Genomic DNA, 25537 nt, shown 5'->3' on the forward strand with positions numbered 1-25537 from the left:
ATTTCAAAACAACCACAGTGCCAAGTTCGTTTGAATACACTAATAGAGACATACGGTAGCTGTCCGGTTGTTGTGGTGCTGAAAACGACAAACGTTTCCCTGACGACAATGCAAGTGGCACAGTGACATACAAAAGCATTCGGTACAAAAACCATGAAGTAGGTTTGATAAAGCCTATCTGCATGACAATGAAAACGAAAAAAATATTGGATAAGTTGACTTTTTTTTCCCACACAAAAAATCCATGCCTCTATTCGTGTAGACCACTAAGTTGAAATTCAGACCTGCTGAAACCTCTTGTTCTTACATGAAAAGTTATAAAAACTAAATAAATGTATCATGTTGACGTTTAAAAAACTGTCCTCAATCTATTCAATATGCAGTCCTCCAAATACATAGAAAAACTATTACTTTTAGCTGATTGTTATGAAGATAGACAAAATGTGCAGCTGAATCTCTGCTCATTTTATTCACCACAGACAGGATCTCCATGAAGGGTTCTTACCTCGTTAGATTCTCCTGCTGTGTTCAGTGTGGTGATACTTCCTTCCAGAAAATGATCTGGACTCTTTTTTAGTGTCATTTCAGCTGGCAGAGTGTTGTCGTTGTAAGATCTGACAAACTTGAAGTCACTGGTGCGTGAGCCCGTTGTCAGGTAAGCGTCATAATTGTAAGAACTCCGCAGCGTTCCTGTTCCATCCACCTCTGCATAGTTAGGAGGGAAATACGTGCTGGGAATGGCCACAGCTCCATCAAACAACAGTCTAGGTTTCCTCCTGCGGCAAAACCTCACGGCCAGGATGAGAATGATGAAAGTCAGGAAAAAGGTGGAGACGGACACCAGAGCGATGATCAAGTAGGAAGTCAGTTTAGAATCCTTCCCCTCGTAAGACATGTCTTTCAGCTCTGGAACCTCAGCCAGGTTATCTGATATCAGTAGGTAAACAGCACAGGTTGTAGACATAGAGGGCTGTCCGTTATCTTTCACAGATATCACAAGGTTCTGCTTCATACCGTCAGAATCAGAAATGTCCCGCTGGGCCCTGATCTCTCCACTGTGGAGACCGATAGTGAAAAGTCCCGGATCGGTGGATTTCACAATCTGATAGGAAAGCCAGGCGTTCTGGCCAGAGTCAGCATCCACTGCTATCACCTTGGAAACCAGGGACCCTGCCAGAGCAGCTTTGGGCACCATCTCAGTCATCAAGGAGTTCCCTGCTGGAGCAGGGTATAATATCTGGGGAGAGTTGTCATTCTCATCTGCTACGAAGACACTCACAGTCACGTTACTGCTGAGTGGAGGAGAACCGTTGTCTCTGGCTACAACCTGGACCTTGAAGCTCCTAAACTGTTCATAATCAAATGCTCTCACGGCATGGATCACCCCCGTGTCTCCGTTAATGGATACATATGAAGACACAGGGACACCGTTGACCTCACTGGGCACTAGAGAATAGACCACTGTGCCGTTCTGTCTCCAGTCTGGGTCTCTGGCAGTAACAGAACATATGGAGGAGCCAGGCTTGTTATTTTCACTCACATAGGCGCTGTAGGATTGTTCTTCAAACACAGGAGGGTTGTCATTGACGTCAGAGACAGATAAATGAATAGTCTTTGAGGAGGATAAAGGTGGAGACCCCTCGTCAGTAGCAGTGATAGTTATGTTGTAATCTGATATCAGCTCACGGTCTAATTCACTGGTAGTTACTAAGGAATAGTAGTTTTTAATGGAGGGGTTTAGTTTAAAAGGAACATTCTGCTGGATGGAGCAGCGGACCTGTTTATTAACACCAGAGTCTTCGTCCTGTACATTAATGATGCCCACTTCTGTGCCTGGTAACACATTCTCAGGGATGGGATTGGTCAGGGATTTTAGAGATATAAATGGGGCATTATCGTTAACATCTAAAATATCAACTTTAACGTTAGCAGATGAGCTGAGTCCTGAGTTGTCTTTAGCTCGGATGCTGAATTCATAAATTGACTCTTTTTCAAAATCAATCTCACCGATTACGATTACTTCACCCGTTTTGGGATTTACAGAAAATAATGTATTCACATCGTCTGTTATGGGACCAAATGCATACGTCACTTCCCCGTTTGGCCCTTCATCTGCGTCAGTAGCAGACACAATAGTAGCAACAGAACCTATAGGGGAGTTCTCATACAGATTCACCTGATAGGTATTCTGACTAAAGATTGGTTTATTATCGTTAGCATCAAGCACGGTGACGTGTATAACAACAGTACCGGATCTTTGCGGATTCCCTCCATCAACAGCAGTAAGTAGTAACGTCAATTCTTGCTGTTGTTCACGATCTAATTCTTTCTCTAAAACTAGTTCACTCTGTTTCCCACCTCCAGGATTACTGTGAACAGCTAAACTAAAGTGATCATTCCTTTGTAATTTGTAGTCTTGGACGGCATTCAGGCCTACATCTGCGTCAATTGCTTCATTAACAGGAAAGCGTGCGCCTTTGACTGCTGACTCTCTGATCTCAAATTTCACATCGTCCTCCCCAAATTTCGGATCATTATCATTGACATCTTGTATTTGTAAAACGATGTTATGTGATTCTAACGGGTTCTCCAAGATCATTTCATATTTTAAAGTGCATGAAAGTCTCCTGCCGCAAAGCTTCTCTCTGTCGATAATTTCAGCGACAATCAATTCACCCGTGTTCAGATTGATATCACAATACCGTTTGCTTTTACGATCAACATCCAAGCGAGATTTCCGTGATAATAGTCCTTTAGCATCAAGTCCCAGATCCTTGGCTATATTTCCTATCACCGACCCGCGTTTCATCTCCTCAGGAATAGAATAGGTCACATCTCCATAGCTGCTGCGCAAGAGCAGAGGAAACAAAGCCAGCCAAAACATCGGTGCAGAGACAGAGAGACCCAGGTATTCCATTCTCGAGAAAGATGTAGACAATTCCTCTAGGTATTGCTCCTACACAGGTTTATCCAGGGAAAAAAATACACAATCCACCTCGTCGTCTAATTGACAAAAACACTACTGTTCCTAATCACGACGTACACGAAGTCTGCGCCCATAAGTGGGTGGAGAGAAACGTGAAACATCACTTGCTGGTAGATAGCGACACTCTGTGTACTTTACTAAAACTGCATTACAGTGCACCATACCCCAATCACCTCCACAATAATCACTGTTAAGTCTACCAAGGTGAAAATGGTGCAAAGCCTTCTATTTAACTGAGATCAACGACTCTAAGGTGTAATGTTTTATTTATTATGGATGCAAACGTAGGTCTATGCTTTCATGTTGAGTAATGTTTCTTAATTATTACTTTATCAACTCCGAATTGCAACTCGATTGTGTTAACTATTGTAATAACTATTATAACACATGAAACATGCCTATCATTAAGATAATTATCAAGATCATTCATAAAAAATGTGTGAAAGACACTTAAAGTGACAGACACGCAGTCCATTACAGCTTCAAAAGGATCACAGTGCCAAGTTAGGCTACTTTGAACAGACTGACAGAACCACACCTTAGCTGTCCGGTTGTTGTGGTGCTGAAAACTGCACGTTTCGGAAGTTGCACAGCGGTATACAAAAGTATTCAGAAGATACAATCATGAAGTAAGGTTTTATATATCTTCTCTGTGTGACAATGAAAATAAATAATAAATGAATAATAGGTTTACTTTTTTTCAAAAAGAAAGTCAAGACCTACAGTACTTTAGACCACCATGTTCAAATTAAGACACGCTAAAACCTCTTGTTCTTACAAAAAAAGGTAAATCAATATATCATTTTGAAATAGAATACATTCTCCATTCAATATGGATTTCACCAATGAAATACAATTATTACTTTTAGCTGGTTGTTATGAAGTTATCAGAAAATGCAGCTGAATCTGCAAATTTTATTTAACACAGACAACATCTCCACGACGTGATCCTACCTCGATAGATTCTCCTGCTGTGTTCAGTGTGGTGATACTTCCTTCCAGAAAATGATCTGGACTCTTTTTTAGTGTCATTTCAGCAGGCAGCGTGTTGTCGTTGTAAGATCTGACAAACTTGAAGTCACTGGTGCGTGAGCCCGTTGTCTGGTAAGCGTCATAATTGTAAGAACTCCGCAGCGTTCCTGTTCCATCCACTTCTGCATAGTTAGGAGGGAAATACGCACTGGGAATGGCCACAGCTCCATCAAACAACAGTCTAGGTTTCCTCCTGCGGCAAAACCTCACGGCCAGGATGAGAATGATGAAAGTTAGGAAAAAGGTGGATACGGACACCAGAGCGATGATCAAGTAGGAAGTGAGTTTAGAATCCTTCCCCTCGTAAGACATGTCTTTCAGCTCTGGAACCTCAGCCAGGTTATCTGATATCAGGAGGTAAACAGCACAGGTTGTAGACATAGAGGGCTGTCCGTTATCTTTCACAGATATCACAAGGTTCTGCTTCATACCGTCAGAATCAGAAATGTCCCGCTGGGCCCTGATCTCTCCACTGTGGAGACCGATAGTGAAAAGTCCTGGATCGGTGGATTTCACAATCTGGTACGAAAGCCAGGCGTTCTGGCCAGAGTCAGCATCCACAGCTATCACCTTGGAAACCAGGGACCCTGCCAGAGCAGCTTTGGGGACCATCTCAGTCATCAAGGAGTTCCCTGCTGGAGCAGGATATAATATCTGGGGAGAGTTGTCATTCTCATCTGCTACGAAGACGCTCACAGTCACGTTACTGCTGAGTGGAGGAGAACCGTTGTCCCTGGCTACAACCTGGACCTTGAAGCTCCTAAACTGTTCATAATCAAATGCTCTCACGGCATGGATCACCCCCGTGTCTCCGTTAATGGATACATATGAAGACACGGGGACACCGTTGACCTCACTGGGCACTATAGAATAGACCACTGTGCCGTTCTGTCTCCAGTCTGGGTCTCTGGCAGTAACAGAACATATGGAGGAGCCAGGCTTGTTATTTTCACTCACATAGGCGCTGTAGGATTGTTCTTCAAACACAGGATGGTTGTCATTAATATCAGATATTTGAAACCTCAACAGAGCGCTCGAGGATAAGGATGGTGATCCTTCATCTGATGCCGTTATGGTGACATTATACTCAGACACGCGCTCCCTGTCAAGTGGGCCGCTACTGACTAACGTAAAATAGTTTTTGATAGAAGACTGAAGTTTAAACGGTAGAGATTCTGAAACGACACACTTCACTCTACTGTTTTCACCATAGTCCTGATCTTTTACGTTGATTATGGCTATTTCAGTGCCGGGTGGAACGTTCTCGGGGATTGGATTGTTAACTGATTTAACAGTTATAGTAGGGGCATTGTCATTGATGTCCGAAATCTCTACCAGCACTTTGCAGTGACCTGCCTGTCCCCCGCCATCCTCTGCCTGTATCTCCACCTCGTAAGAAGAAGACTTTTCATGGTCAAGTTCTCCTATTACAGTCATTTCCCCGCTATTTTGATCAATTTGGAATAAACGTTTAGTGTTATCGGACACATGGTTGATATAGTACGTTATCACACCATTTGCGCCCTCGTCTTTATCAGTTGCGCTGACTTTCAGTAAGGAGGTACCTTGCGGTGTATTTTCAAACACGTTTACTTTGTAGAGAGCTTGTGAGAATACTGGACTGTTATCATTTATATCTATGACGTTAATATGTATTGTTACACTACCTGAGCGAAGAGGATTACCTCCGTCAATTGCCGTTAATATCATGGAATGTTCCCCTTTTATCTCCCGGTCCAGACTGTTTTTCAAAACGATTTCCACATATCTCTCTTTACTAGTCTTACCATCTAAAACAAAATAGTCATTTTGATCGAGTAAGTAACTCTGAACGGAATTAACTCCGACATCTACATCACGGGCAGATGCTATTTTATATCGGCTTCCTGTTGTTGCTGATTCACTTATTTCCAATTTGATCAAATCTTTGGGGAACACAGGTGCGTTGTCATTAACGTCGAGTATCTCCACGGCAATATTGTGCAGCTCCAGTGGATTCTCGAGAATAAACTCAAAGTGTAAGAGACAAGGAGTCGTAGCCTCACAAAGCACCTCCCGGTCGATGCGCTCAAGAACAATGAGATTCCCAGTGTCCAAGTCTATTCCACAATAGCGTTTTTCGCCCTGGAAGTCAACACGGGCCTTGCGAATATTCAGTCGTCGAAATTCCAAATCGAGGTCCTTACTTAAGCTTCCGATAACTTGTTTTGTTTTAGTCTCTTCAGGGACAGAATAGTGAATGTCTGTTGCGACGGTCTGCATAATTTTGAGCAAAAACAGACACAACTCGATTCGCCATTTTAATCCGCAGGATGAGCGCACCTTCGACATCTTAATTTTCAAAATAGAATCAAAAAACGAATTCTGTTAGCGAGCAGTTTTCCTGCAAGGAAAGCGCTCAACGTTTGTAAAAATGTAAACGAACAATTTATAAGCTCTTCAGCTCTAGTCTTTGCAATGCGACGACTTTAGATGTCTCTTCTACAGCTCTAATGACATAATGATATGGGAAAGAATGGGAGTGTTCTCAAACTGAGTCCACCGTTTAGTGAATAGCGACACCGTGAGGCTTTGGAAGACAACATGACAGAAGCTTTAAATCACATATGAACATAAGGTGGCCGCGCTGCAGAGTATTTGTCAGATACATTCGTATTTTGAGCACTTGTATACATGTTCTAAGTTTTATCGTACGCAAACAGGATGCTTAGACTATCTTTCGTAGCGCATACCGGTTCAGCACCGTGGACAGCGACCATCGCCTGCTTAACCGCTAAAGCGAAGGACATTTTCAGTATCTCCCTTCGACTAACCTATAACTACACATTTTGACAAACCCCATGGATACATGTATGAATGCCTGTATGCGTGTGTGTGTCTGTGTGTGTGTTTGTTTGTACGAGCACGCGCGAGTTCCCCACTTATGCTCGGCAACGCATTAGCGTTATTTTCTCCCAGCTCGGTCCATGCAAGTGAAGCAGTCTGTGAATGATGCGGCCCCCAGACAGCATGGTTGGGTGTACAGCCAGACCTGCCTCGGGGAGAGAGCAGAAACAGCAGCTCAGTTCGCTCGAGCCTTAGAAAACCCTCTCGCTCGGCCAGCAGAGAAAAGCAGCAGAGAGGAATCATTCAGGCACATCTCCGGGCAGCTAAATAGGGCCTGTTTACGAGGCACAGACAGCGAAAGGCTTCTATATCTTCTCTGTTAAACCACACAGAAATCAAGTTTGTCCCAATACCTCTTTCTCTGTATATTTTGCTTCCTCTGTCCCCCTCCCTCCCTCCCCCCCTCCCTCCCTCCCTCCCTCCCCCCCCCCTCTCTCTCTCTCTCTCCATCCCCCCCCCCCTCTCTCTCTCTCTCTCTTTCTTGTAGATCCCTCCAGGAACCCACTGGATGGTTAAGATGCATTTCAGTCCTTCCTTCTGTGTGTGAACTCACATGTGAGCGTCCATATTTTAAATCCAGAAAAAATAAAACCAATGTTCAGATATTTAAGAAAGAAAACTTTATTTTGTGATTTATAAACAAAACACATAACCAGATTCATTAAATGATAAAAAATGAAGAATCACTATTATCACCGTTACACTGATGAGCAGGTGTACAAAAAGGTTGTCAACAGATCTGTAGGACCCTAGGTGATGTCCAAGCCTTATAAGTGCCAGCCAGGCACTCACTTTCCAGGGAGACATTCACTACACACAAGCAGAGTACATCAACTTTTCATATTTTTTTCAGTATAATTTTTTTTGTAGAAATGTTCTCTCTTTTTTGAGCGTTTTATATATTTTTTTATTATTTTTTTTATTTTTATATTTTCAAATGGGTAAGGAATAGATATGGACGGTGAATATATGAGTCAGATTCACGTTACAGTGTTGGCTTGATCATTTCAAAGTTTAACACAAGGTACAGAATTCATTTAGCAATTCTTACAAAATCATAAGGAGCATAAAGTAAAAGGTATTTCAGAGCTTAACACTACAGCATTTACGTATAACTAGAAGGTTAGTTCAATTTAACTTCAACAGGATATAAAATGTGACTCCTGCTTGTTTATTCCATGACTTATAAGTATGAATGTTTGTATCTGTGTGTAGGTGCTGCTGTTTGTCTGATTGAGAGCATGTGTTTGTATTCAAGAGTATGTTGAATCTACATATATTTCAACAGAGAAAATACTCTGGGATAAGTGATAAATGCCTGAAAGTAATGAAAAACATATCTATCTATATATATCTATATAGTATCTGTTTCATCTGCTTACAACATGCAAACGGCCACTTAGTGATCTGACAATACTGATTTACACCTGAAGGGGAGCCGTCATGTTCACGAGGGGAACTGTCCAATAGCAGCGCTGATATCACCCACATGCCCCTTCTGATTGGTCAGATATCAGCCAGCATGTATCCATCACGATGAATCTATGCAAACTAACCTCACTAAACTCATCTCCAGACATTATGCTGTGTTGTACAACACCACAAAGTGATGAAGGTGTTTGACAACATGAAACAACGTCAGGGTTGCCGAGTTACTTGATCCTCGGCTCGGAAATCCACCAATCACCCACATCCAGGTTCTCTGTGTCCATATGTACCCCTGTCAATCGGTCGGGAATCCCTGTGATGTGACGTGGGAACTTGTGAAGGAGATTACCGCAAAACACACTCAGAGAAGTGATTGTGGAGCCATTGACCTCAGTCCCGAGGCTTGGTTAAAGCTAACTGAAGACGTGTTTGTGTGTCTCTGTGGGTGTCGATGACACCAGGATAACAGTACTGTTGCAGGGTTGACACAGGGACTGGGTCACCAGAGTTACTTTGGGAAGCCCCCCCTGGTCTGTGCCAAAGCAGTTGAGGCATCAGGGAAGGGCTTTGAGAACAACTAGGCCTATTGAACATTCAACGACAGAAGCAAGGGGGGGGGGGGGGGGGGGGAGTGGGGTCAGGCTTGAACAGAAATGAAGCAACAAGCAACATTCTTGCCCTATATTACACACTACCAGGACAGAAGCTGTCACTGTAGGCCTCTGTCTTGGAACGGAAGCAGAGATCTTTATGAGGGTGCTGGTACGGCCTGGTTGACTGTGTGTGTGTGTGTGTGTTTTCTCAGTCTGTAGTGCCCGGTTCCTCAGCCCTGTCACTGTGGTCTGCCCTGCAGACTGCAACAGTAGGTGTTACCTTCTGTTTCAGCCTAACGTCAGCCCCACCTGATCTCCAGCCAGCTTGCTGTACCCTGCACACGCACACACATATAAGGTGTTTTGTCACTTTTTTCTTTTTTCTTTTTATATTATTTTATATATATATATAAAAAAGCAACAGCGTTTCAACCATGTCCCTATAAAGCCTATGTGTAATTTAGTGAGAGCCGGCTCCTCCACCCATCCAATCAGGACATCAGAGGAGGCCGGGGGCCAAGTAAATACAGAGATGCCAACATGGGCTGGCCAGAACGAGATCAGTGCCTCTGTGAGGTCAGTTGGGGCAGGGGGGAGGCAGAGGAAGGAGGTAGGGGGACCATAGAGGCAGGGAGAGGCAGGGGGAGGCAGAGGAAGGAGGTAGGGGGAAGCTAGAGGCAGGGAGAGGCAGGGGAGATTAGGCTGTGCATTTGAATCACCATTTCAAAGTGATGGTGTGTCAGAAATCTCACTTTCTATATTTTCTGTACAAGCAGGGCAGTAATATTGACGTTAAATAATATTCTATTTTTTGTTGTTGATACATTTGGAACCGTTTTTTTTTTCTTCTTCCATTCAGCAAATGGCTGACTAGAGAGAGCTATTAGCAAGCTCCCCAGGCCTCGGGGGTAGTCAGAGCCAGACAAGGCCGTGCTGCCAGAAAAGGCTAGTGTGGCATGTTTACATGCCGTACAGAGGACAGACCTCGGTTAATGGTAGCTACGCTGGCCTGGGGACACTTACATATGCAGAAACACCACAGGGAGGCCTCCCTACTTCTAAAATATACATTTGGCTTTTTCGGGCTCTGTCGTTTGGACTTTTGTTGGTAGCTCCGTTTTATAACCCCCCCCCCCACCCCTCCACTCCACTCTCCTCTACTCCTCCCCGTCATCCTTCCCTTTATCCTTCTTGTCTTTCTTCTCCTTCTTCTTCTTCTTCTTCTTCTTGGCCTCCTCCTTCTTGCCGAAGGTGATGAAGTCGCTCTTGTCGTCGGCGGCTCCGGGGTCTTGGCGTATGGAGATGATGGCGGGGGAGCCGGGGATGATGAAGGCCTCAGGGGGGATCTCTCCAGGTTTCAGGGCATGGGGTGGCCCGTAGCCCGGCCCTGCTCCGTAGCGGAAGTGCCAGCTGTTACTGTCGATGCCTGCGCCCACTGGGGGGGACAGCTCGCCCCCCTCCCCATCTACAAGGGGCAGAGAGAGAGAGAGAGAGAGAGACCGAGAGAGAGAGAGAGAGAGAGAGAGAGAGAGAGAGAGAGAGAGAGAGAGAGAGAGAGAGAGAGAGAGAGAGAGAGAGAGAGAGAGAGAGAGAGAGAGAGAGAGAGAGAGAGAGAGAGAGAGAGAGAGAGAGAGACAGAGACAGAGACAGAGACAGAGACAGAGACAGAGACAGAGACAGAGACAGAGACAGAGACAGAGACAGAGACAGAGACAGGGGAAAGGATCCGAGAGAAAAAGAGGGAGAAAAATAGAACAAAGGTGTCATTTTTTATTCATTGCCCCCAAATCATCATCATGCTTTCTTTCACCTCCCAGTAGGTGCTAAATAAATTCACTGCGAGTCTTTGCGAAGCTGTCATAGCGGTACTAAAAGTTTGAGTCAGAGGCACGTCACTGCAGCTGGAAAGGATCCAGGGCTGCAGACAGGACCTGCCAGGAACCCAGCCAGTCGGAGACGGGTGCCCTCTTAGAGCAGAGGGGCTGGGAGGTCTAACATCTCTCTGCGGCAGGAATGTGCAGTTTTCAGATGACAGGAACAGTGAAACCCCATGGCCGACCTACTCCCAACAGCGCTAGGTGGAGTCAGAGAGATCTCAAATCACGAGCGTGAAAGGAAGGTGACAGGGAGAATAGGAAAGATTAAACTGGAAGAGAAGGTGCTACAGGCCGGGGGATTTGAAGAGATGCGTATATACAGGGCAGCACAGTTGAGCAAACTAGAGAATCTGAAAAACACGAAGAACGCTGGTGAAGGAATGGACAAAAGAGAGAAAAGGAGTGAGAAAGAGAGTCAGAGAGATAGAGAGTCGGACAGAGTGAGAGAGTTAGAGATAGAGAGTTAGAGAGAGTGTAAAACAGAGAGAGATCAAGAAAGAGATAGAGAGGGAGAGAGACAGAGTGAGACAGAGTGAGACAGAGTGAGAGAGAGAGAGAGAGAGAGAGAGAGAGAGAGAGAGAGAGAGAGAGAGAGAGAGAGAGAGAGAGAGAGAGAGAGAGAGAGAGAGACAGACAGACACAGAGAGACAGACACAGAGAGACAGACACAGAGAGACAGACACAGAGAGACAGACACAGAGAGACAGACACAGAGAGAGAAACAAGAATTGATAAAGTGAGAGGTGAAGCCCTGCTAGCTGGGCCGGCCCTCTCAGTCCCACATCGGTACCTCCCCAGTGTGACCTACTTTCCCCTCCCTCCTTTTATTTAGCTCCAGCCCTGGAAAGGCTTTTCCAGGTTGTTTTTGATGTGCAGATGGCCGACAGTGCCTCCACGGGCTGTAACACATTTCATACGGTTCAGAAAGAGGGCAGGGTCTTAGTTGGCTCTCTGAACCAGGATGTGCACAGGAAGGCTGGGAAGGGTCATCTATACTGCAGCAGGGAGGCACAGCTTTCACAGGTCCGGGGATGAAGCATTTCCCTGCACTGAGTGTGTGTGGGAAATGCTTTTGATCTGTAAACTTCTAAGTTTAGTTTCTTAATCAAGCTAATTCTGTTAAGTAAATTACGTTTCTTAATTTGAGCTCACATCTCTACCCCCCACCCTAAACAGATTAAGGCGATGTTTACAATTAATCAGCACACACCTCTTTAATCATTTTGTGCCTTTCCTCTAATCATATTGTGCGTTGTCTTTCCGTTCACCAATAACTCACTCCCACTCTTTCTCTCCCTCTCCATCTCAGCCTTCTCATCTGCCTATCGGTCTGTGGTGTGCGAGGGGAGAAAAAAAGCTGTTTGGTTTTACTAAACGCCTCTGCGCTGCGGTGGCGTTTGAGAGTGGAAGTCTCAGCGTGGTGCCCAGGGGAGGGGTTGTGACAGTCGGAGCGACCCCACTGCCTTTGTGCTCTCTCCAAATAAGCAGAGTTACTTACCGCTCACCCCCCACCCCCATCCCCCTACCCTGATTATAGCACATTTCTGCCTGCTAACATCCCATAATGCCACACTCTGGAGCCGCTTGTAAGCAGGTTACCGTGTATTTCTGTCACAAGGTTTCCATGGTAGCCAGATGTAGCCCCCCCCACACACACACACACACACACCAGCATCTTTCCTTTACCCTAATCATCTATTCGGGGTATAAAGGGTTGCCGTGGAAACTGCCTTCGCCCACTCCCTGCTGCAGCAATCTCTCAGTTAGACAGCGTTGCTTAGCAACAAGTCACATGGCGTTCCCTAGCAACAACACTTACCGCAGGGCCACTGCCATTCCTGAACCTCTCAGTTCCTCCATCCCCCCCAGATCTCTCCTCCTCCTCCATCATCCCTATCCTTCCCTGTCCTTCTCTCTCCTCAATCAGGCTAAATATGACAAGATCTTCTTCTCTCTCTCTCTCCTTCCCTCTTTACTTGCCGCTCACAAAGACACAATCAAATTGAGAAGGTTAAGATATCAACACCAATTTAAAATTAACTGTGTCAAGATAACCCGTGCAAAATAGAATTGGTAAAGATTCACCTGAACCAGCATGTTCACTCACTAAGTCTCGCATCTGTTACTGTACTCCTGCCTCATAACTGCCTCCCCTGCACCACATTGAACAAAGATAGTACCTCTGCCTCATAACTGCCTCCCCTGCACCATATTGGCCAGAGAGCCACTCCTAACCCAGCAAGAGACTGCCCTTCTGCTCTGAGCGCTTCCCTGCAGTGCTCTCTGCGTGTCCTATGCCTCCAGACTGTATTGGATTCTCTCGAGCAGAGAGTGGAAGTTTTCCATCCGCTCCACAAAACTGCAGTCAGGTAGAAAAATCAATAGAGATGATGCATGCCTTCTAGCTCTCTATCTCCATCTCTCCATCTCTCTCTCCCTTTCCTTACCGCCTCTGTCGGTCTACCCTGGTAACCCAACTTCTCGACGCGCGCACACACACACACATTGACACACAAAAACACTTGATATTGTGTCACAGTGACGCTACCTCAATCACCCACCCTGTGGTCCCACACCATGCTCCCACTCCTCTGGTTGGACAGTAAATCGATGTGATCTCAGCCTGCACTGACAGCAGGGGGGAAAGGAGGAGGGGGGGGGGGGGGAACGACTGACAGGAAGAGCCAACTGCCGCCCAGGCATTCTGACACAACCTCGGAACACAGCCACAAGAGCATAGCAGTCAGCCAGCATCACATCCTACTGTCTCCCTCTCTCTTTCTCTTTCTCACTCTCTGTCTATATCTCTTTCTCTTTCTCACTCTGTCTATATCTCTCGCTTCTTTCTTTCTTTCTCACTCTGTCTCTTTCTCTCAATGTCTCTCTCCTTCTCTCTCTCTCTCTCTCTCTCTCTCTCTGTTTCTATAACCCCCCCTCTCTCTCTCTTCACTGATTCTCCTTGTACAGTCTGATTTATAATAATCTTCAAAGGTAAATTCTCGAATACTGAACATGCAGTAGGGATTAAACTTTTTTATCTTAACTCTATTTCCAGTAGGCAGTCAAAATAACTCGACTCCATGAGCAAACCCGTCTCAACGCAGAGTTCATGCTGTTCACCAACCACGTTCATTCAAATCTGCTCCATATAAATTTAGATACTATGGCCCATATCTGGCAGTATGTTACTTTCTGGCTCCTCTCCTGGAAGACTGTGGGTTGTTTGCTACTGGCCTGTGTCCAGTATCTCCAGAAACCTGCCTCTGGAGGCCTGGCTGTTGCAGTGTTCCCCCAAGTGAGGAGGATGAGGGGGAATTGTAAAAGGCCACTTGCATGTTTACAATAGAGCCCAAATGATTCCTGTTTATTTGCTGTCCTTCGCGAGTGCTTTCAGAACAAACACTGATAGACCTCCCCCCCCCCAACACACACACACAACAGACCTAACCCCACACACACACACACACACACCACAGACCTAATCACCCCCCCCCACACACACACACACCACAGACCTAACCCCCCCCACACACACAGACACACACCACAGACCTAACCCCCCCCCCACACACACACTCACACACACAGCCACACACCCTCACCTGCAGCACTGGACACGGTGGGCCAGTTCTGGACCAGCATGCCCTGAGCTCCCTGCATCACCGACGACTCCTCCATGTGGACCGAGCTGAAAACACAAAGTAGCAATCATCAGACACCCAGACAAACATTTGTTCCTTAAAAGGTGGTCAGATGGCTGAGCGGTTAGGGAGTCGGGATATTAATCAGAAGGTTGTTGGTTCGATTCCCGGCCGTGCCGAAATGACATTGTGTCCTTGGGCAAGGCACTTCACCCTACTTGCCTCGGGGGGAATGTCCCTGTACTTACTGTAAGTCGCTCTGGATAAGAGCGTCTGCTAAATGACTAAATGTAATGTAAAAGTCACTGTGCTAAAAACATACTGTTGACAGCTTTGATTGTTTTGAAGTAAATCGACCTAAACGTTTCCAAATGCAGTTGTTGTTACTTTCCACACATCAAATAGCTGAGATGTGGACTGCAGACACACCTCCTCATCCACAGCTCTGATTAATCCCACCAGGATGTCAGGCAGCTTTTAACACGTCTTTATTAAGAAAACCCAGCGGCAGCTAATTTAGTGGATGTTTCTCATGTGACTCCTCGGTTAGCTGGGAGTGATTAGAAAACATGAAGTTGTCCACCCTGACTTACTGAGTGTGTGTGTGTTTATGTGTGTGTTCAAAGGGAATGAAGGAATTGCTTGGTCTACAGTATTTACTGTAAGACAGCGTTGAGTTGCTCATGGTCGTAGTGGTTTGTTTGTTGCCTGACTTCACCCTCTATGGCGTGTGTTCACTGGGAGGCCAGGCGACAGAGGTAACGACTTAGGTCAAAACCAGAGAAGAAGAATAAAGAAGCTAGAACAACATTACAGGGAAAGGAAGTGGAACAAACTCTTCTACACTATTTATACACTCTTAGAAACTCCTATGAATGACAATCAATTATTCATCGGCCCATTTATTTGTGCTTTTCTAATTCCCTGTCATTAGTTCCAGACTCAAACACGTAGAAACTGGAGAGCATTCAGGAGAAGGACCTTCCCAGGATGTGTTGTATTGAGTATTTGAGTATCTGTACGGATGAAACATTCTTAAAGAGCGTTGAGAGCTCAGACAAAAAGATACACACACCTATGTGTGTGTGTTTGTGTGTGTGTGTTTGGCTGTATGCCTGCTCCAGAAGTATATGTATTTGGGTAAATGGGTTAGGGTGCGATCTGCGTGTTATACAGGAGAGGGGGAAGTTAAGAGAATGTGTTGGAAAAAGTGTACAGATGGTGCGACGTGTAGTGGGTGCACTGCGATTGGGTGGAATGAGGCCAGAACTGGTGTCTGGATTTAGAATGTGGGTCAGTGGCGAGTGAGTGATTGAGTGATTGAGTGTGTGAGCCTGTGTGTGTGTGTGTTACAGGTACTGCCATCTTAAACAGAGCAGTAACAAATTATATGGTGGTTGTAAATGATTTGTGATAAACCGTGTTGGCACAACAGACCATCAAACCATCACTCTACACCCATTAAACTGTGTCCTTTCTCTGTATGTTGAATGTGAGAGCGTGGTGTGCCACCATCTTGACTGCACCCATGAAATGAGTTGATGTTGCCCACAAGATATGACCCTGATTTTGTTGCACTCTATTATATATTCATGTTGTTGAGATGTTATTATTGCACTGTGGTCGAGTTACGTTTTACTTTCCTTAACTCTGACCACCACAATATTATTACAACCTTGCATTTTCCATACTTTATTCTCGGCTGAACTTTCTACATTCTCTACTTGCATGTCGCTTCGGATAAAAGCGTCTGTTCACGAAAAGTGAGAAAAGGGAGGCAGATGGCTGAGCGGTTAGGGAATCTGGCTATTAATCAGACGGTTGCCGGGTTGATTACCGGCCGTGCAAAATGACGTTGTGTCCTTGGGCAAGGCACTTCGCCCTACTTGTCTCGGGGGAATGTCCCCACACTGACTGTAAGTCGCTCTGAATAAGATGTAAATGTAAAAGTGAAACGCAAAAAATAAATCTGTCAACATCTTCTCCTGCTCAACAGCACAGGGCTGGAGGACGTTTTAACACGACGCCGCAGACCTCCTCAAGCAAGGAAGCATGAGTGGAAAACCTCTGGCCCTGCAGGGGAATCTTCATCCGTTTTCACAGCCTGGCTGTTATTCATCTAACATGTCCTCTGCAGTGTACGTTCACACCCTCACCCACCCAGGCCAGGCCCAGAGGGCTCGCTGATTAACACATCTGTCTAAGTGAAGAAAAGGTCTGCTACCCTGCCTGCACTGTGCGTGTGTGTACATGTGTGTGTGGTGATCTGTAACTGAGCAAGCCCATACTTAGTTCATCAGCTCGTTTGTCCTTCACAGCTACTGCTGAAGGACTGTGTGTGGTGTGACAGGGAGAGGCTGGTAAAGGAGATGACCCACATACCGTATAGATGACCTACATACACTATCGCACTGCAGAGCATCAGGGCTCTCGAGCACTACAGATCTCTTCAGTCAGGGTGTGTGTGAGACAGTGAATGTGTGTGTATGTGACAGAGAGGGAGGGAGTGCGAAACACAGTGTGTGTGCGTGTGCCTGAAGCTAACATCCCTCGGACAATCCAGGGGTGTGTCTCGGGTCTCCTTGTGGCAAGGTCAGAGGTCATGAGAGGGTGGAAAAGATGAAGTGCTTACCTCTGCATGCCTGCCCTCAAAGATGCAGAGTATCGCCAATCAGCATTTGGGGCTTTTGGCTGTGAAGAGAAAAGAGAGAGGGAGAGAGATGGAGAGAGAGAGAGAGAGCGAGAGCGAGAGCGAGAGCGAGAGCGAGAGCGAGAGAGAGAGAGAGAGAATGGTAGAAAGAGACAGAGAGGTTAGTTTGATCTCATGCATTGAGCTCATGCCAGATATGGCCCCATAAATTAATCATGGGGCACATCCCAGCTATGCATCCTGATAGGAACACTGCAGTTCCTTAAGACAGTGTCACTCACACATACACACCCTTTATCACAGCAATGACATTGAACAACACACTGATTGATGCCTTCTGTGATATTGTGAATGCTTATGTAGGAGTGTGTGTGTGTAGGGGTGTTGGTTCTGAGAAAACTGAGAAGTGTGGTACACTCGAGAGGGCTTTTGCTCCCTGTACTGTAGCTCTCAGCTAAATCACTGCCTCATCAGTCACACTGCAGCTGGGCTTTAAGGGTAATCCAATCAGACAGAGCCTACGTAACCACGGCAACCGCATCCTTTGCACCCCTGTTCACGTTAGGACTGGGATGGAGAGTGGGTCCTTTTTCTCCACACCTCAGTCGGCTACACCTGCACTGCAGTCAATTTTCACATTACAGCAAGTGGCGCAACCTCAGAGAGCCCTGATGTGGTATTGATAGGAGTTATGGGTAACATGGGTAAGATCTGTCACCAGTTTCATGGGAGGAAAGGTGGTCCGAGCCCTTGATCTGCGCACCAGAGCTTCAACTGAAGCGAACGCCCCAATTACCGATGGTACGCCCTGGCCGTCAACCAATCAGCCCCCTACAGTGATGGATCAGGAAGTCATCCTTTTGAAGGTGAGCCTATCAAAGCGTCCAACCCAGATCTCCACTCGTTGGAGTAAGCATGAGTTCACGGAAATGTGTTCTTTAATCAGCTCTATTCAGGGGGGAAGATCTTCTGCTCTGAGACACAGCCTGTCTGAGTGAATCTAATTTGTGGGGCCGAGAAACAGGGTCTGGAGGTTAATCTGATTTCCACTGTCACTGTTATCTTGTCCAGGCTCTGTTTATTACTCCTGGACCACTCACTGGCTGCTGGGTTGGACTGTTACCATGGCCACCGTCACCCACGCCCAGACACCACCCCCCTCCTTCCAGGAGACCCCTGTGACCTGTAAACGACGTTGTGACAACACCGCCCTGGCCGTCAACCAATTAGCCCCCTACAGTGATGGATCAGGAAGTCATCCTTTTGAAGGGGAGCCTATCAGGGAGTCCAACCCAGATCTCCACTCGTTGGAGTAAGCATGAGTTCACGGAAATTAAACAAGCACAGAAAATACAACAAATAGTAAACAGGCATTAAAACGCAGTCGAAATGTGGGACACATATGGGTATGAAAGAGGTCCCTACGGATCAGTGAAATTCTCTCCAGGAACATTAAACCACATTAACATTTCATTCATGTAGCAGGCGCTTTTATCCGGAGCAACGCACAACTAGTCGATTTAGCGTTAGGATTTGCAGTAAAAGATCAAGGATCAAAAGTGTGAATTTCTACAGTATTAGGTGGTCAGAGTCAAGGAACAGGTCTGTATTTACTAGCCGGATCGTAAAGTAAACGCATCTCAGTTAGCAGGTGATAAATCGGTGAGCTCCTGTCTCCTATTCAGATGATAATGAGACACCAAGGTGAACAAAGACCACCTAAAGCGGTAAAACACTCCGTGGAGGACAAGTTCCATCTCTGCACCAACTTCATTTACGACTACATTTCCATTCCTCACATTTTACTACACTGGCTTTTTTGTTAATCGTTTCCTGTAGCACTCAGCCTTGACTTGCCAAGTTGTGATCTAACATGAATGCCAGCGCTTTCCCAGGGCCCAACACTGCTGTACTGGAGGGACTCTGCTAAGGAGACACCAGGGAAATACAGCTGAAAGACACAGTAGCTATTCAAGGGCAGACTTGAAAAGAGAAGTCGAAACACACACACACACACTCAAGCACACACATACACACCAGTGCAAAACAATACAATGGGATACATCTACTGCCGACGGGCTCGGAAAAAGCGGGTCCTCTCCCTGAGACGTTGAGATATGACAATGAAGACAAACCCGCTCGGACATCAGTGACCGACCCTGCTCCGATGTGACTGTTTGATGACAACATCAAACTCGGGGACAAATTCCTGAATCATCAGAAATACGCCAGGACTCCAGAAAGTTCCGGGGTCTGACGGTAATGCAGTGTGACTGCTGAGCAGGGTGGAAAAGTGGGACACTGGGACAAGAACAAAAAGGGTTGTGCACCGGCTCCTAAACACTCCTCGGACAGGGTCATCAAAGGAACTTGTCAACGCCGACATGCTTTCCGAATGTACCGCCGAAGAAACGAACGCAGAGTACGACAAGAGAGAAAGATTAATTTCCCTTGAAGATACACTGCAACTTGAAGCGTGTGCTGTGGCCTAAAATAACGGGATGTTACAGAACTGGGTAGAAACTAACGCCAAACACCCGCTGCAACAAACACCGTGCACAGTTTCATGACGAGATGGCGCGAGATGGTGTTGGTCTGTGGTAGTGTTTGTGGAAGTAAAGGGGTTAGGAGAGAAAATCGACACACCTCAGGACAGACTTGCAGGGAGGCGTCGGGCATGCTCAGCCTCCGTACGAAGCCGCTGCCGCCGGTGAAGAAACGCTCGGAGCCCCAGGTCCCGCTCATCGGCCGGCCCGTGTTGTAGAACATGAAGGTGTCGCTGCCCGACGTGGCGGTCAGGCACGTCTTGTAGCAGTACGTTTTGGTCAGCGAGCCGTTGCCTCGCACCTCGATGTAGTGCGGCTCCACTTTGAGGTCTCTCCGCAGGACCACGTTGTTGTCGGGTTGCGGCCCGCCCCCGCCGCCCCCTCCCCCGCTGGCCGCGATGCAGCTGGCGCCGCCGTCCGGAGGGGGCTTCTGGGATACGCAGCACGGGGAGCAGGAGCCCGGCTGGGTGCAGTAGGCGTGGCAACGCACGATCGCCAGGACGACCACCGTGACCAGGAACACGAAGGTGGTGGCGCTGAGCGCCACGATCAGGTAGAGCGTCACGTTGGATAAAAGCAGCGTGCTGTGGGGTCGGATCACCCTCTTGGGGTCAGGGGTCATCTTGGGGAGGACCTCCATGACGGCTACGTTGATGGTGGCGGTGGAGGAGAGCACCGGCTGGCCGTGGTCACGGACCAGGACGGTCAGGCTGAAGGAGGTGGAGTTTTCCTCCAGGACGCGGCGCGTGGTTCGGATCTCCCCGGTGTGCTCGTGCACCTTGAAGAGGTCCAGGTCGGACGCCTGATCCAGGACGTACACCAGCCAGGCGTTAGGTCCCGCGTCCGCGTCGTACGCCACCACCTTGGTCACCAGGGCGCCCGGCTCGGCGTTCTTCAGCACCGTCTCGATGGCGCGCGTGCCGTTGCCCCGGGGATTGACGATCTCAGGGACGTGGTCGTTCTGGTCCATGATGTAGATGTAAACAGTGGCCACGCGGCTGAGAGGCGGGATTCCCCCGTCCTGAGCTTTGACCTGGAAGTGGAACTCCCTGAGAGACTCGTAGTCGAAGGCGCGCAGGGCGTACGCCTCGCCCGTGTCGGCCTTCACGGACACGTACGACGTGACTGGGATGCCGTGGTTGTTGTCGTTGAGGACCGTGTAGGTGATGCGAGCGTTCTCGTTGACGTCCGAGTCCTGGGCCTTGACGGTGCACAGCGAGGCGCCGGGGGCGTTGTTCTCCGTCACGTACACCGTGTAGGACGTCTGCTGGAAGCGCGGCGGGTTGTCGTTCACGTCGGCCACGTCCACCTGGATCGTCTTCTGGGAGGAGAGGGGCGGGGTGCCGGCGTCCGTGGCGCTGAGCGTGACGTTGTAGGCGGCGACGGTCTCGCGGTCCAGGAAGGCGGAGGTGACGAGCATGTAGTAGTTCCTGAAGGACTTGATCTTGAAAGGAAGGCCAGGGGGGATCTCCAGGCTGACCTGCTTGTTAGGCCCGGAGTCCTTGTCGGTCACGCTGATCAGGGCTACGACCGTGTCGGCGCGGGCGTCCTCCCTCACCGGGCTGGACAGAGATGACAACACGATCTCTGGGACGTTGTCGTTCACGTCCACCACTTCCACCACCACCTTACAGTGGGCGGCCACTGCCCCGGGGCCCTTATCCATGGCCTGGATGTACATCTCGTACGTGTTGGTCTCCTCGTAGTCCACGTTGCGCTTCACTCTGATTTCACCTGTGTTGGTGTCCATGGAGAACATCTGCCTGACTCTCTCGTTGGTGTAGCTACCGAAAGAGTAGTACACCTCTCCGTTGGTGCCCTCGTCCAGGTCCGTGGCGTTCAACTTGATGACCAGTGTGTCTTTCGGGGAATTTTCATATAGTTTCACCTTGTAAACGGAGCTGTCGAACAAGGGGACGTTATCGTTTGCATCCTCGACTCGCACGTTGATTTTAGACGTACCGGTTTTTGCTGGTGTTCCGCCGTCCACAGCAGTCAAAATTAATTGGTGGTAAGGTGTCTGTTCACGATCAAGGGGCTTTTTAAGCACGAGCTCGATGTGCTTGCTGTTTGGCAAGGGTTTGTTGGAATCCAATATAAAATGTTCGTTTGGGCTGAGTCTATATTGACGAATAGAATTCGATCCCATGTCCGGATCCTGTGCAGTTTCGATAGGAAAACGAGACCCTGGTAACAACGATTCTTTAATTTCCAGTTGGTATTCGTCTCTAGGGAACTGCGGCTCATTGTCATTGGCATCCACAATCTCCACCTCGACATTGTGCCCCTCCGAGGGGTTTTCAACAAGCACCTCAAAATTTAAAAAACAGGTGTTGCTCAAATCACACAGAGTCTCTCTGTCGATTCTGTCATTAACAAGTAATTTACCGTTTTTGGGGTTGACATCCACATATCGCTTTCCGCTGTTGGATGTTACCTTTATCTTTCGGGTGGAGAGCGTTCGGATATCCAACCCCAGGTCCTGCACGAGATCACCAACCAGCGCTCCATTTTCTAATTCCTCAGAAATGGTGTAACGTAATTGTCCAAATGAAAGGCCACAAAATAAGAAAAATACAACACAAAATAGAGGCACATTGTTCCCTAAACTCTTACATATCCCTGTAACAGCCATCGCAAGCTCATATGATCCGCAGACGGATTAAACAAAGCTTTCCGCCTTTTCAGCTTGCAGAATCTCGCCTCCCACCACCACATTAAAATAGGCTAATTGGTTGGTTTTGAGATGCAAGAGGAGCGGCAGATCCATTCCGTTATCTGTTTGAAGGTATACCCTTCTATTGCATCCATGTTTCCTTTGTCCGTGCAGCCTTTTTTCTCTCCTCCGCGCGCGGCTGGCGGGTGTGTTTCCCTGCCACTGGTGCTGCGCATCTCACTCGTGCGCGCACACGCTCGCTCTCCTCTTCTCAGTCCCCACTGGCGCCACCGCCCCCTCCACATCCCTCCCTTCTCTCCTTCCCTTCATTGCTCTCTCTGTGTAATGGTGTCGGTGCCGAGCGGGGGAAGGGGCTGTGTGCTTAAGAAGGCTGGCCGTATTTCAGCACCTTACGAGCGAATGAACAACCCAACAAAACCGACACCTTTTTCGAGCGGTTGCAACCTATGGGTATCTCTCTCACACACACACACACACACACACATACACACACACATACACACACACACACATACACACACACACACACACACTCACACACACTCACACACATACACACACACACATACATACACGCACACACACACATACACATACACACACATACACACACACATACATATACACACACATACACACACACACATACACAGATAGCGCTGTGCGATGGAAAACAGCCAGATGGATGCGAAACAATCTTCGGTTTAATCAACTATTTGAATGAAATTGATAGGACACCTTATAATCATGTCATGTTGATACTCCTCTTTCCTTATCAGATATGTCTGTTTTTTTTATTAAAGGTTCTACTATTTTAACTACAAAACTGCGAAAACCCCGCAGAGAAATTTACTATTGATTTCTCAAACAAGGCACGTCTGCTTTTTTGGGGGCGATTTAATTTTAATATCCTTTGTTTGAACTACGGCGGCTTCCTTCCCCTAGCAACTCCGCAGCTCGAGCATAGCCTACACACTCACTGCGCCTCCACATGTGGCCAGGGCATGAACGCAGGCCGATGGCGCGCGTTGCCCCGACATTCACAGCCTGCTCTGACACAGGGACCGTGTCAGCGCGAGACCCCCATGTGTCAGCTCAAATAACCACATCTAAAGACGCCCGTGGTGGCCCCGATAAACCAGACGTCTCATCCTCTCTGCGTGCCACCAATAAGCGCAAGATCAGACGTGCTTTCTTACATTACCGTAACCACCCAATTACCCATTCCGTTCACCTCAGTGTCCCACATGACCCCGATCATCATCACCCTCATCATCATCGTCGGTCAACATGTAAGATTGAGACAGCCAGTGCTTGGTCACTGGGGCGTGCATGCCTGTGGCGCACGCTCTGTGCATCCGTCAACAAAATTGGAGCAACTGTGTCTGTCACGCTGAAATGGCTGTCATAGTGTATTCAGAATTAGTTAACACTGATGACAATTAAAAGTGATATGTACCACTGGTAACATACCTGTTGCCGGATCCTCTCTCTGATTTAGAGCGAAGAGAAGGAATTTGACAGTGTTGGTCCAGATAAACAACAACCCACTGACTTTAGATGGACAGGAGCCACATTTCTGGTCTTGTGGTACCCAAGGTCATTAGACACCAGGAGAGAGATCAGATTACAAAGGTCATGTGATGTGGCTTCTGCTACATCAGCAGAATGATGTCAGCCCCCCTTTGTAATTTGAGTGGCCAGCAGTGAGATCAATCAGAATAAATTTTGCCTGTTAATGGATTTACACACACACACACACACACACAGAGAGAGACAGAGAGAGAGAGAGAGGGAGAGAGACACAGAGAGAGAGAGAGACACAGAGAGAGAGAGAGAGAGAGAGAGAGAGAGAGAGAGAGAGAGAGAGAGAGAGAGAGAGAGAGAGAGAGAGAGAGAGAGAGAGAGAGAGAGAGAGAGAGAGAGAGAGAGAGAGAGAGATGCAGGAATCCAGCCCTGTCATCTCAGTCTCCGGCCCAGTCAATGTAAACGTTGGCCATGCATCAGCCTGATTCCCTCACAGTGAACCAGAGCACCCTGAGATGGGGGTGAATGATCCCAGCAGGAAGCAGGAGACTGCAGACCAGTGATTCACTGAGCAGTGAACATCCGCATTGCACTATTCCCTGCAGGAACCCACTGCTGTGCTTACACCACATTTAGCATGCACATTAAAAAAAGAATAAATATTGCAAAATGAACTGCACATCCATCCTAATAAATGTATTGAAATGATGGTTACACAGTCGCAATTCGTGTTTCCTGTCAGTAGAGTTCATAAACTATCCCAAGATGGAATCTTAAATATCTGCTGGAACAAATAACAGAATGTTAATTTTCTGTGGTGTGCTAGTCATTAATCTGACCTGCATCACGAAGCACATTGATCCTAATCTACTTGACAGAGAAGACCACCTTATCCCACCTGGGTAAACCAGCTTCGAGCAAGCACATTGAGTGTCCTTGCTGGTTCTGTAAAAAATATAACACCAGTCACTTAGAGGTTCTAATGAATACATCATGATGCTGTCCCATCTGTTGTCCAGGTTCTGCGGTCCCCTGGCGGGCCCTGATTAAGCCGTCTCTGTAAACAAACACGTTCCCACTGAGGTGGAACCACTGCTCTCAATCAGTGTTTTGTAAGTCCCTTACCTAAGATGACTTTTCTATCATCAAAAAGTATTTTTGAATCTTGGACCTTGAAGCAAACCGTCTGAGAACGCAGAAGATAGAAAAAAGAAGGGGGGGGACAGAAAAATGGAGACAGTGAAAGAGAGCGAGAGAAGGAGAAAGTGAGAGAGTGTGTAACTAAGATGAAGAAAAAAAGGTCAACTTGTTCTGTTGTGTTTTTGGTCTTGAGAAACTTCAAATGTGTGCCAAGTTTACTTATAATCAGCAGGGGAACATCTCTCCAGAGATCGCCAAAATATACGATACACTGTATCTTGTACAAAGGGAAGCCTAAAATAGAAATGTGTGTTTGAGTGTCTGTGTATGCGTGTGTGTGTGTGAGCGAAAAAGAGAGAGAAACATTTGGTGCTTTATGGAATTTGGTCTATTTTTATCGTTTATATCAGAAATTTGTCAGCTACATTGAGTCAAAAAATATTTTCTTAAATCATCCAGTGACAGTCCAAATTAAATACAACACCATCTGTCCTGGCCCTGACCTTGCTTATGTAACGCTCCGCATTCCAGTTAAGATGCAGTCATCTGAGAGA

The 25537-nt window shown here is 47.1% G+C and overlaps 3 protein-coding genes across 9 annotated transcripts in view; all 3 read right to left on the bottom strand.

Annotated features, from left to right (window-relative positions):
* Positions 1-465: 465 nt before the first annotated feature.
* On the bottom strand, positions 466-2956 carry LOC134039497 (protocadherin beta-16-like). Its single transcript, XM_062485395.1, has one exon. It carries the CDS (start codon positions 2915-2917, stop codon positions 467-469), a length of 2451 nt encoding a protein of 816 aa, XP_062341379.1. The 5' UTR covers positions 2918-2956; the 3' UTR covers position 466.
* Positions 2957-3901: 945 nt separating this feature from the next.
* Positions 3902-6485, bottom strand: LOC134040063 (protocadherin gamma-A11-like). The gene has a single exon (XM_062486287.1). The coding sequence runs from the start codon at positions 6347-6349 to the stop codon at positions 3902-3904; it is 2448 nt and encodes an 815-aa protein (XP_062342271.1). The 5' UTR covers positions 6350-6485.
* Positions 6486-9750: 3265 nt separating this feature from the next.
* The window catches only part of LOC134039908 (protocadherin alpha-C2-like), a 39663-nt gene continuing 23876 nt past the window's right edge, over positions 9751-25537 (bottom strand). For 6 of the 7 annotated variants that reach the window (XM_062486068.1, XM_062486072.1, XM_062486066.1 and 3 more), the window contains exons 2-4: positions 17076-17134; positions 14405-14490; positions 9751-10390 (exon numbers count right to left, since the gene is read on the bottom strand). In XM_062486068.1, the coding sequence (XP_062342052.1) occupies positions 10083-10390; positions 14405-14490; positions 17076-17134 (453 nt within the window). In that variant the 3' untranslated portion in view covers positions 9751-10082. Of the gene's footprint in view, positions 10391-14404; positions 14491-17075; positions 17135-19739; positions 22577-25537 lie in introns of those variants that run through there. The other variant, XM_062486065.1, reaches the window with a different exon arrangement.

Source organism: Osmerus eperlanus, chromosome 19 (genome assembly GCF_963692335.1).
Source record: "Osmerus eperlanus chromosome 19, fOsmEpe2.1, whole genome shotgun sequence".
Lineage (NCBI taxonomy): Eukaryota > Metazoa > Chordata > Actinopteri > Osmeriformes > Osmeridae > Osmerus > Osmerus eperlanus.

Excerpts from the sequence above, each read along its gene's own strand:
- LOC134039497 (XM_062485395.1), bottom strand. The coding sequence starts at position 2,917 with ATGGAATACCTGGGTCTCTCTGTCTCTGCACCGATGTTTTGGCTGGCT.
- LOC134040063 (XM_062486287.1), bottom strand. The coding sequence starts at position 6,349 with ATGTCGAAGGTGCGCTCATCCTGCGGATTAAAATGGCGAATCGAGTTG.